The 12,607-nt window shown below is 41.2% G+C and overlaps 1 protein-coding gene across 1 annotated transcript in view; it reads right to left on the reverse strand.

Annotated features, from left to right (window-relative positions):
- Positions 1-2,759: 2,759 nt before the first annotated feature.
- Positions 2,760-12,607, reverse strand: part of ASB4 (ankyrin repeat and SOCS box containing 4) — a 62,022-nt gene continuing 52,174 nt past the window's right edge. The window contains exons 4-5 of the mRNA XM_045864672.3: positions 6,654-6,767; positions 2,760-5,198 (exon numbers count right to left, since the gene is read on the reverse strand). Coding sequence (XP_045720628.1) covers positions 5,010-5,198; positions 6,654-6,767 — 303 coding nt within the window. The 3' untranslated portion in view covers positions 2,760-5,009. The remainder of the gene's footprint in view (positions 5,199-6,653; positions 6,768-12,607) is intronic.

Below are 12,607 nucleotides of genomic sequence, written 5' to 3' on the forward strand. Positions count from 1 at the left end.
TTAAAAAAAAATGCAAGGCTTGGGGTACCTGGATGGCTCAGTCGGTTAAGCGTCTGCCTTCGGCTCAGGTCATGCATGATCCCAGGGTCCTGGGATCCTGTCAGGCTCCCTGCTCAGCAGGGAGTCTGCTTCACCCTCTCCCACTGTTCCTCCTCACCACTCGTGCTCTCTCTCTCAAATAAATAAATAAAATACTTTAAAAAAAATGCAAAGCTATATAGTCATTTATTTGCTTGAGTAAATCATTCCATATGATTGGAATGGTTTACACAAGAAAAGGGTTAATTAATGTCATGTTTAGATTTTTTTTTTTCATGTCTAAATCTTCAGAATTGTAAGGGGGGCAGGGAAGAGGAGTTGAGGGGAATGGTAAAGGCAATTACCTTGTTTTAAGCACCATGAAGGTTCTCTGAACATTATAAAATACCATATAAATGTTACACAGTTGTATTATAATTATTACTACCATAGAAGTTATAAGGTTGGAAAAAGAACAATCATGATACTAATACTCCATTGGTTCCTGATGGTGCTTCCCCATGGTTCAAGATACTTCATAATTTGATCCTCCCAGCCCTGCCAACCGCATCTTCTACTCTCTACAACAAACTTTCACCTTCTGCTTCCATCAGGGTTGTCTAATTGGTGAACTATCATACTCATTGCATCCTTGATAAACCCATTTGCAAAAGGGAAAATTTTCCTAAAGTAATTAATTCGCTTGTTTGCTAATCATCCAAATCCATGTAATTTCAACCTTCATCTCCTATCTCGAAAAGCCCAAGAAAGTCAGGGACCTGGTTTGTCTTGTTTCCCTCATTGATTCCAGCCCCGAGCAAAGTGCCTAGTGCATAGTAGGAGCTCAACAAGTATTTGTCAATGTGAGCAAAAATCTACCATGTATCCCTTTTGGCTATAGCTTCACCCTACTGGTAGAAACCTCTCCCTAAATGATAATAATTATGAAAGTAACAAGGACAATGATACTGAGAAAATGCTTACTGTTCTATGTGATTTAATGTGAAAGCAATTTAACCCTCTGATGGGGTTTTAGGACATGCTGCCCAAAGTATGGTATCTTGTCATATTGAATACTTCAAGCTGAAGGAGTTTGAGAAAACAGCAGAAGCAAGAAGGTAACTCTGATTTTCCCACATCTTCTCCCCTGAAACAGGTCGGAAAACCCTCCTGTGGGAGGTGCCCTCCCTGTACCTGGAGGAAAGAAGCATCTTTATCTCTTAAGACAAAGGAACACCAGAGAAGAATACTAACAAAGAGGACTTGCTAAGTTTCCCCTCATACTCCTTAAGGATCCATCATATTTTCTACACAACTGCCCACTCTTAATCAAACTTAACATAAAAATACTCAGTTCTGTTTTTTCAGATCCTCATTTCCTTATGAAGGTTCCGTATCATGTAGAACCTTGTATGCCTTTCTTTTATGATCTTTGTCAGTTTAATTTTCAGACCCAACCTGAGATCCTAAGAGAGTCAAGGAAAACTTTTTCCTCCTCTACACCTCAAGACAGTCATGTAAAATTTTTATGATATAGTTACCATTATCATTCCCATTTTATAAATAAGGAAACTGAGTCAGGGACCAAGTGCATCCTTTTCCCTAGATAATGGATCAGATAAGGTTGGAAGTCAGAAAACGAACACAGGTAGACGGGTACCAGAGCCAAAACTCTTAACATTTAACTGTAATGCATCTGTTTATACTCTTAGGAGAGTGACAATGAATTTCTTCCAGACACCAGCCATGGTGTCTGTGTTTCGAAGAAAATGAGTGAATAATTTGGACTGTTTTTCTTAAAGTTTTGAAAGTGTGCCAATTTAAAACTTGAGTTCCTCGCAAACAATCCGATGAGTAACAAAAACATAAGGCTCAGCTGTTCTTTCCAACATTGATAACCCACTGCAAATGGTTATCTGTACAATCAGTTTTCAACTGCTGTGTTTTTTATTAGAAGCCACTGGGTTCAGGATGGAAGGACAAAGTGGCAATGTAACACTAAGTGATTAAGAAATAGAACACAAGTGCGTCTAGATCCTGAGAAGGCGAGAAAGCTGGATGGGTGGTCTTCCCTCCTATTAAAGATCTTTCCTCACATGTAACTTACAAAAGAGAAGAGGTTTGTTTTCTCAGGCCACTAAATGACTATTTACAGAAAGTTACAAAAGCGGCATGAAGACATCATTTCCTCTGTTGCTGTTGCCCGGGGTTGTGTGAATGGGGAGAATGAAGGGGAATGAAAGGACCAGGAGGACAGAGATGGAGACAGGCAGGAGAGAATGACTGTGGTAGCATTTCTTTATTATGATTAAAACACTCTTTTTTCCGGGGCACCTGGGTGGCTCAGTTGGTTGAGCATCTGACTCTTGATTTCAGCTCAGGTCATGATCTCAGGGTGGTGAGTTCAAGCCCCACAGTTGGACTCCATGGTCAGCAGGGAGTCTGCTTCTCTCCCTCTCCCTCCCCTGCTCACGTGTGCCTGCTTGCTCTCTCTAAAACAAATAAATACATCTTAAAAAAAAAAAAAACACTCTTGTTCCTACAGTAACAGCCTGCCTTTTATTTGTGTTTACCCTTTACTTTCTTTTGAAAATATTATTCATTTACTGGCACATTTCCTCATTCTCTTTTTCTTTCTCAATGTTGAAGACAGCAATGAAACATGTAGGGCTCTTCAGAGATCTCTAGCTGTAGCCAATTGGAAAAAAGTCTTATCAGTAGATAAACAACTCCCAAAGACGAAAGGAAACAAGAGCTTTATTTAAGTCCTCTAAATAAAAGTTCAAAGATAAAGAGAAATGACTTTAAATGTGTGAGTAAACAATTCAAAACAAGTAGGCACGTATTATGTACTAATAAAATGTCTAAGCACAAGCAAGCAGATTGAGAAACATTTCCTAATGCAGGAATACCCTCTCCCTTTGTCTTCAGCGTTTTATTGACAAAGACAGTGCATCACAAATTTTTCGGCCAGAATATTCCTAAAGGTGAGGGCGACATGCGCCCCCGCCCAGCATTCTAGGATGTGTTCCAACACCACTTGCCGCAAACAATTTTTTGAAGGATCAACGTTTTTATATGAATAGTTTATACAAATTCAGCATCCTATTCCACAATATAGATCTTGTTTTAGTACAAATTAGTTCACTCAAAATATCTGAGTAAGACTGAGGAAAATCAGAAACATTATTGTATCTAGCCATGCTTTTTCCTACAGGGCACAGGACGTATAAGAATCCCAGTTTAGAAGCACAGTCTAGGTGGTGGGCTGGTGGAATATTTGACATCATCTCTACTCAAAACTCAAGGAACTAAAGTTAAATAAGATGAAGAACCATGGGGCACCTGGGTGGCTCAGTTGTTAAGCGTCTGCTTTTGGCTCAGGTCATGATCTCAGGGTCCTGGGATGGAACCCTGCATCAGGGCTCTCTGCTCAGCAGGGAGCCTGCTTCTCCCTTTCCCTCTGTGCTCTCTCTCACACTCTCTCTCAAAAGAAAAAAGAAAAAAAAGATGAAGAACCACACAAATAAAAGAAACCTGCTCACAACTGGCAAATGGATTGGTTTGTACTTAATTACTTCTGCTCTAACTTCTAAAAAAGCGACGCTAAGAGGCAATGAGCTTACCTAAAAGTGATTAGCAAGAACAAAAAGGCGAAGCAAAGTTGGCCTCATCAACCCTGAGGTCCAGAGGTGAATCATCTAGGTTTCACTTTCTGCAAACCACTAACTAACAAGCCTGATTGACACACTTATCTTTCCAAGTTTCTTCGACTTTAACCATTTTCAAAGTCTTTCTTTTGCTCTTTCAGTAGCCGGCCATCGCTTGCAAAGTGCTCCTTATCTTCCAGCTAAAATGCTCTGAAATGTCAGTCTGTTACACAATGAGACCAAGTCATCAACTGAAGGGCTTCCCTTCACACACTTCCTTGTACACATCTTACTCAACTTTCTTGTCACATACATAGGAGCCATTGAGTGTGCAATATTTTTTCCCAATATTTTTACCAAACAGGAAATCATAGTAAAATCAAAGAGTTTCTAGATGTTCAGAGAAACTGAAAGTCCTACATTTACACTAACAGCAGCGGGGCCTCCCTCTATGTCACGCAATTCCCTTCACTCTTTCATGTTCATGCTTAAAAGGAAAATCACGCTTTGGGTCAGAAACACGACTTTGAAACAGAAACACTAAAAATGAGTTTGCACCCTGTATTGTTACCCCTGACATTTGACATTGCAGTTTCCTGCTTGTATGTCCGGATCCTCTGCTAAATGGTGAGATTCTGGAGGGCAGGAGTCCTCGCTGTAGACTCCCCGTTGCATCTCCAGTCTATGGCTCAACGAGCGTATGTTGAAATGTCCATATTTTGGCTACTAAGTGGACTGGTCTTTGTTTTTCATTTCTCCTTTAACTCAAAGATCTCCTTGTTTTGATGAGGCTCATATGCTCTCTTCACCAAAAATAAGTTAAAGAGCTTAGAGTGGGGACAGAGGTTTGCAAAACTAGTGACCATAATCTCTGCTAAGTGGTAACCATGGTGGGAGGGGAGTTTGGGGGAAGCCACTGAGATTAAGAGGCCAATCACAAAGTCTATGATTTCGCCAACTGAACAGTAATGTAAACCTATTACTGAGAAGGGAGAGAATGAGATTGGTTGTAAGAAAAGCTGGGTCCCATTTCAAATGAGATGATATATGAAAAGTTTTACAAAAATATATCAGGCACCGAGGAAAAACACTATACACATTAGTCATTACTGCTGTCAGTACCTTCTGGATACATTCTTGTCTTTGAGAATTCCTTAACTTTACTTCTTGTTTATTTCCCCTCACGGTGATACCCTAGGATTAATGACATAGAGTTTGTCAAGTGTTTTGAAATCCCTGAAGTGTTATAATCAACCCAAGTACCATTTTATTTATGCAAACTGTGTCTACCCGGTGAGTCCACTTAAATATCTAGGATTGGGAACTTCTGTCTCATAAGGCTTAATAAATGATTCCCTCTGGCTCCAAAAGCAAGTACTTTTTCAATGACAGTGGGAGGGACAGCAAAGGAATTGCTCGGTGACATCTGTTGTGCAACGTTCTTCGAATGGCGCATCTCGATAAATGCATGAGAGTCCTTGGAGAGTTACTGCACACAGTGAAGAGAGAGTGGTAAAAATCCCAGTGTCTCTGTAAAGGAAGGCATGACAGGTTAGAGGCAGAAAAGCCCTGGGGTTTACATCAGTAGAAATCAACAATGACGCACTTAGTCCCTACTTTTTCACAGTGGCAGCTTTCTAGGGTCTCTGACCATGAGATAAAATTAAACGTGAAATTGAGACACGGGCTGAGGCAGTGATATGTGAGGAGAAAAGGGAGACGAGGGGGTATACCATGCTACAATTCAGAACCCTGGAAATGAGATAAAATATACTCCTGCGAACTGCCTGGACCAGCGTATATCAAAACAGCAGTTTGAAATTAATCTAAATACTACTGTATACCCTTTATGTGCCTTATGTGGCCCATACATTCAGATATTTTTTCTATTAATGACGCTAACGCAGATTATAAGTAACTTTTTAAGGGTAAGATAGTTCAAAAGTAGCAGAGTACATTTGCACCTAAGCCATCAGGCTCTGAGCCCAATGAGCTTTGCACTCTGTGCCTGGTTCCTCTCCACATGCTGGAGAGGGCCTGTGACTGCTAAAACCAAGAATGGGAGGCTCAGTGGGAGGGCTGGTTTACCAAGGCAGCAAAGTCCATTTGCAGAGTGAGAACTCAGCTTTGTCAATGGCTTTCTGCATGAGTCATTAAGGATTTTTAATATACCTAAAGTCTTCAAAATAACTAAAAGTGAATGAAATAGGGGCGCCTGGGTAGCTCAGTCAGTTAAGTGTCTGACTCTTGGTTTCGGCTCAGGTTGTGATCTCAGGGTTGTGAGACTGGGCCCCACGTGGGGCTCAGCGCTCAGTGTGGCATCTTCTTGAGATTCCCTCTCCCTCTGTCCCTTCCTCTCATCCTCCTCCTCTCTCTCTATCTCTCTAAAATAAATAAATATATCTTTTCAAAAAAGCAAATGAAATAACCTACATGAAAAACTAATCTTCTGGTAAAAATATTACATAAGCAATCTCAAATATTACTACTATTATTATTATTATTAAATTATCTAAATTATTGAGGAGAAAGTAAAACTGTCACTTATATACAAATGTTCAACTTGCCCTTAAATGGAGAAATCCTCCAGACATTTGTAAATGCTACATACACGATGTATCTATTTATTCTCACATCTGCATTCTTTTTAAAGATTTTATTTATTTGAGAAAGAAAGAGAGAGAGAGTGTGTTGAGCACACAGAGGGAGAGGGAGAAGCAGACTCCCTGCTGAGCAGGGAGCCCGATTCAGGGCTCGATCCCAGGACCCTGGGATCATGACCTGAGCCAAAGGCAGACACTTAACCGACTGGGCCACCCAGGTGTCCCTCTTATATCCACGTTTTATAACCATTTGTCTCACTGCATTTGAGTATCTCTTAAAAGCATTCTCAAGACCAGTTTTTTAATTAGAATTTTCTGTACTTCTATTGCAGTCTTGAACTATTTTACAGTGAAAACCACAGAAAGTGAATGGATTCTTTACCTCCAAGTCATCGTCGGGGATAGCTCTTTTCCACTTTACGTTCCACCTGATGTGTTCATAGGCATTGACTACAACTTCGATTGCTCTGGGACAAGAATGGCAAGCCTGTATCACCTGTCAAGGAAGCACGCAGCTTTAATTGTTCAATGCACGTCTATGATTCATTCATTCTCACGGAGACATCGAGAACATACGGACTCCTTGGGCTCCTTGGAGCCCTGAAATGCTTTTGTGAAGCTTCATGCCTTTGAGTTTTCAAACACACTGCTAGTGCCAACGTAGATGGGAGGATTGATAAAATCACACTAACTTCCTTCAACATTCAGGAGCAAGTGAGAAAGAGGAGCTAACAAAGAAGGTGGGAGTCTGATGAAAGGCACATCCTCCCCTTACAACCTTCAGCCCTCCCCACTGGAACACCTCCAGCTTCTTTCTGCCAAAATGACCCATCTCCAGAAGTCCTTTGAGTGTGGTCTGCTTTCATTTCAAAGGGACCCAGCTGGTTCGGCAACTGGTCTACAGGGAACCTGCAGCAAAAGTACTCTTGACTCCGAATTTACCTGCCTTTCTTTCCTTTGCCAACAGACAAGCAACCCCGGCCACAGACTTGAACCTTTAAAGTTTCTCATCATGAGTTACACATCGGTTCCATTTTTCCCTTGGAACTCCAGAAAACATATATCAAGCTCTCTGTGGAGTCGTCTTCAAGACCCTTCACTGGACATGATATGAGGAGAAAGCCCCCCATCGCTGCCGTTGGAAGGGAGGCATGCCTTTGCACTGAAACAACTTTCTTGGGAGAGTTCTTCCTGACTTCCCAGTCCTTGCCAACCTCAGCCTATTGTTGGGAAAAGGGTCACAACACTGGTCTTCTCTACCTCCTTTACAAGTTCGTCACAAGTGATCCAGCATTGTATTTTTCAATGTGGGCTGTTAAGAACCTACTGTCTTGAGGCCCCAGGCAAAACTGAGACAGAAAGATTATAACTTTAATGCCCGGTTCAGTGTATGTGTGTGCGTGTGCGTGTGTGTGTGCATGTGCATGTGGTGTCACCCAAATGGAAGGCCCACGTCAGGAAAGAGCTGATGTTAAGAGCATGTTAGGGTGGAGCCCTCTGACAGTCTACCTGCAAGACCAGTCTGAAGAGCTTGGGACTGGCTTAACAGGCAAGAGAATGCTATTACATTTTCTTAACAAGAGAGGGTTATATTCAATCAATTCATTCCATTAGGAGGCCTTTATTGAGCACTGTGTTTAGCCCTATGACAGTAATTCCGAGAAGTTTATGACCTGTTTTTTGTCTTCAAGGAGTTTACAACCTAGTTGAAGAGAAAAGACATACACATTTCAAAGAGCGAGCAGTGTAAGTCAGTAAATAATAAGAGACTGGCTTAAAGATCATCAAGTGTCCCTTGAGCATCATGAACAAAAGCACAAAGGAGAAAACAAGGATATCAAGGGCAGAGAGCAGTAAGGAGGCTGAATGGGAGTGCACCAAACGGCTTCTCAGCTAGCTTCACTGTCAGTCACAAGATGAAGGGTAACCGAAGCTCTGAGAAAGAGCAAGGGGGGCTTAATGACTAATCAGCTATGGGGAGTAAAGAATGCAACTTGCAAGCCTAAGAACAAGGACATATAGGGGTGCCACTGACGGAAATGAGGAAATGGGAAGGGCATACTAATTTGGGGATGGTCAGATCATGGGCAGGAGGATATGTCATAGGCAATGTCTTAATGTCAGTCAAAAATGTGCGTGATAACGCTCTGCTGAGAAGGCCAAGATGGAGGAGGAGACTTGTGCGCCATTAAAGAATGTGCTGGCTAATGCCACACAGCTCAGTAAGACTCTAAATGGGAATAAATGGAAATGGTAGAGGACCATGGTCTAAAGCCTGGGGAATCCTAACAAGCAGGAGAGAGGGAGAAGGAAAAATGTTATAGCTACCATCTTTTGAGTATTTATTTATTGATTGATTGATTTTTTTAAATATTTATTTATTTATTTATTAGAGAGCGAGTGAGAGAGAAACAGCATGAGAGGGGAGAGGGTCAGAGAGAGAAGCAGGCTCCCCGCTGAGCCGGGAGCCCGATGTGGGACTCGATCCCAGGACCCTGGGATCATGACCTGAGCTGAAGGCAGTCACTTAACCAACTGAGTCACCCAGGCGCCCCATGAGCATTTATTATGTGTCAGGGACTATGTTAAATCTTTGCATATTTGCCTTGCTCAATCTTCAAACAACCCTATGAGGTTAGTCCTATACTTATACCCATTTTACAGATTTAAAATCTAAGACGGAGAAAATTTATACCCAAGGTTATTTAGCTAGTAAATGACAGAGCTGGGATTCAAATTCGGGTCTGTATGACTCCAAAAGTCAAAAGGAAATCAGGCCTATCACAGTGAAAGACATCAGGTGAGGAGAGCATTGGAAGCCAGGTTATCACCAGAGCCATGAAGATTAGGGAGAGGAAGACAGATTAGAAACCACCAGATCTGACTAAAAGGCCAGCTTACCAGGAGTTGGGTGGATTCAAACAGGGAGGGATCAGACTATGGGAGACAGATAGAGGATGGATGCACAGTTGTAATTAGGGCTGACCCATCCTCATCTTTAAGACCTTGGCGTCATAGCATACAGAGTTTTAGAGACCCAATAAATAACTTTCTCTGCTGAGTTTAGAACTTATTTAAAAAATGGAGTAAAGATGATAATCAGAGAACAGATGTTATTTTTATTACTAATAAAACTGATTACATATAATATGTTGAATTATGGGACCACATCAAGCTTCCTAACACTCCACCCCAAGATTAAATTTGCATCCCCAAACTATGGGTCTCTGCCTGATGTAAAGAGCTTGTTGCTGGATGCCTACTACACAGAAGAACCAAGAATTCAGGTTTTCTCTAGGCCCACAGTTGAACAAGCAAGTTCAGTTCCTCCGCCCAATTCATCAGTAGGTTAAGTGGAATAAGATAAGGATTATCTTAAGGGGACAGAGGTGGGTGGGGGTTTCATTTTAGCAGAACTTCTCTTACAAACGCATGAGACAAAGGAGATGGCAGCTCTCCTCTAATATAACACATCAAAACCCAGCTGCAACGGCCCAAACCCCATGGGAATCGGGAACAACAAAATATGGTGAGATGAAGCAGGGTCATCAGAGTGGAGATATCCGGAAAGAAAGATTGTACGAATTTATTGGAGCATGGTTCCAAATCAGGAGGCCTGGCCTCAGTAGAGGACTGTGTCAGTCCCAGCAAACAGGCCAACCAGAGGGTCTCAAGAAGTAATAAGGGAGTTTTATTGAAAATGAAGTTTGAGTCAGTGGCATGCAAAAAAATGTTCAATTACAGGCCTTCTGGAAAAGGAAAAACTGTGCGTATTTTTATATGTACATAAATGCAATACAAATTTTTACTAATACAAAGAATGTGCAGCCCACAGTTTATGAATAACAAAATATCCAGTACTCTTTATTTCTTATTTTGTACAGTTAATTGGTTCTTACAGAATACTTTCACTGATTTTTGTTATCAATTTTGTATGGATATTGGATTACATTCATAGCCAAAATCTATGTCTGCAATTGAAGAATACATGTAGTTGTTATATGAATGTTGGTTGATAATTTTATTACACAAAAGAGTAACCATTCCACAAATGTGAAACAATGAAGACCTATATTGGAACTTCACTCATTCATCAATGACGTAACTTTTTTCTTGAAATGTATAATAGTTTTTGAATACTGGGGTCATATTTCCCCATTTTTTGTGCTATTCACAATGTCAGAGCTATGGACACTACATACTTTTAAGTTTAATCTGTATTAGTAACATTCTCTCCATTAATTTCTTAGGTCTAGACACCAACAAAGCAATAAATCAAAGTCTGATCAGTAGCATTTGCTGATTTCTGTGGTGTAAATACTCCCATCGTGGCCTATTCATAGCTACCAACCTGAGATCACTGAATGCACTGCAGGGAAGAGATGTGCAGTAACCAGGCATTATACAATGTTTCCACTACACAGGTATAATAGATGCCTAAAGCATCAAGAGCATAGGTATGTAGAGGAAAATAATTAAGAAATATAAAGAAAATAATTAGAAAATAATGTGTTTTAAATATCTATTATCTTTTTTTTTTAAAGATTTTATTTATTTATTTATTTGAGACAGAGAGAATGAGAGAGACAGAGAGCACATGAGAGGGGATAGGGTCAGAGGGCAAAGCAGACTCCCTGCCAAGCAGGGAGCCCGATGCGGGACTCGATCCCGGGACTCCAGGATCATGACCTGAGCCGAAGGCAGTCGCTTAACCAACTGAGCCACCCAGGCGCCCTAAATATCTATTATTTGGTTTTTAGTATACTCTGTTTGTTGTAAGCTTATTTGATTTAACTTTTTTAAAGATTTTATTTATTTATTTGTCAGAGAGAGAGCACAAGCTGGGGGAGAAGCAGAGGGAGAGGGAGAAGCAGACTCCCTGCTGAGCGGGGAGCCCGATGCAGGACTCGATCCCCGGACCCTGGGCCGGGGCAGCTGAGCCGAAGGCAGCTGCTTAACCGACCAAGCCACCCAGACGTCTCGATTTGATTTAATTTTTAATAATGCTGCACTTAACAACCAGCTCGCACAATTCCTGATAATTTCTCAGCTCCCGTGAGCCACTGTGAGTCCATTTCCAGCAGTCAGATGCTTTCAGTTGTCCCATGTTTAAGCACAGGCACAGGCCATCACAGACTAACTGTATGTATCGAAGCTCTAAATCAGTGAATGTGGCTGGGTCCAAATGAGTACAACATATATACTTGCTTAATGCAGAGGAACCATTCACATGCATATTCTGGGCACAGTGCACAAAGCGGAGCAGCTGACCATGGCTTTTTCAGCCATGCCTAACCACATAAATAACAATCCTATATCATCAACCCATAAGAGGGTAGGGAGGTAGGTTGGAGCCAGAGACTCATTGCTAAAGGACCTCTGAAGAGTCCTCATTTTCGTGTCTACGGAAAGTGTAGCCAAAAGGACTTCCATCTCGGTACTTTTCAGTACCATGGCCTTAGAAAATTAAGGCAACTGGGGCTGCTCTTTTCTCTGGAGCTGGGATGAGGATGACAGATACGGAGCTCCAGGTGAAAGAGACAGACAAAATCTGAAGCTGACTAATTAATTTGTATACTAGTTCTAAACTACTACCATTGTATCAGGATGCTAGAGTTGCAAGGGACCCTAAAGATTATTCACCTCAATTTGGAGATGAGAACATTGAAAAACAGAGAGGCATACAGTAAGAGGAAGCATGAGGACTTAACCTCATGTCTTCTTAATCTGAGTTTAGTGCTCTTTCAAATATATTCTAATTCCCTTATTTTAATTCTTAGATAACGGCCAGTGAAATTAGTAGTTTCAGGACACAAATCTCATTGCACAGATATTTTGAAACAAGAACCACTCTTGGGGCGCTTGGGTGGCTCAGTTGGTTAAGCGACTGCCTTCGGCTCAGGTCATGATCCTGGAGTCCCGGGATCAAGTCCCGTATCGGGCTCCCTGCTCAGCAGGGAGTCTGCTTCTCCCTCTGACCCTCTTCCCTCTCGTGCTCTGTCTCTAAAATAAATAAATAAGTCTTTAAAAAAAAAAAAAGAATCACTCTTTACCCTAATTATTTGAGGCTGAGTTTTGTTGAAATTTCAAAAGAATTCTCTTTCGAATGTAAAGCTGTTGCTGGTGATATAAACATAGTCACCATTGGGAACATCACATCCTTCTCTAAAGACCTCCAGATAAATCCTTTCTGAAAGGATGATCTGTGGTGAGAAGTACGTGGGTAATCAGTTGATAATCCCAAATAGAGATTTACATTTAAGAGTCACTAGTACAGAGATGATAGCTGAAATTAATCCAAGGCTTGAATCAAAAGTATACTTATAATGGAGTTAT

Source organism: Mirounga angustirostris, unplaced genomic scaffold (genome assembly GCF_029215605.1).
Source record: "Mirounga angustirostris isolate CCGP_5_RB_7025 unplaced genomic scaffold, mMirAng1.0.hap1 SCAF_12, whole genome shotgun sequence".
NCBI lineage: Eukaryota > Metazoa > Chordata > Mammalia > Carnivora > Phocidae > Mirounga > Mirounga angustirostris.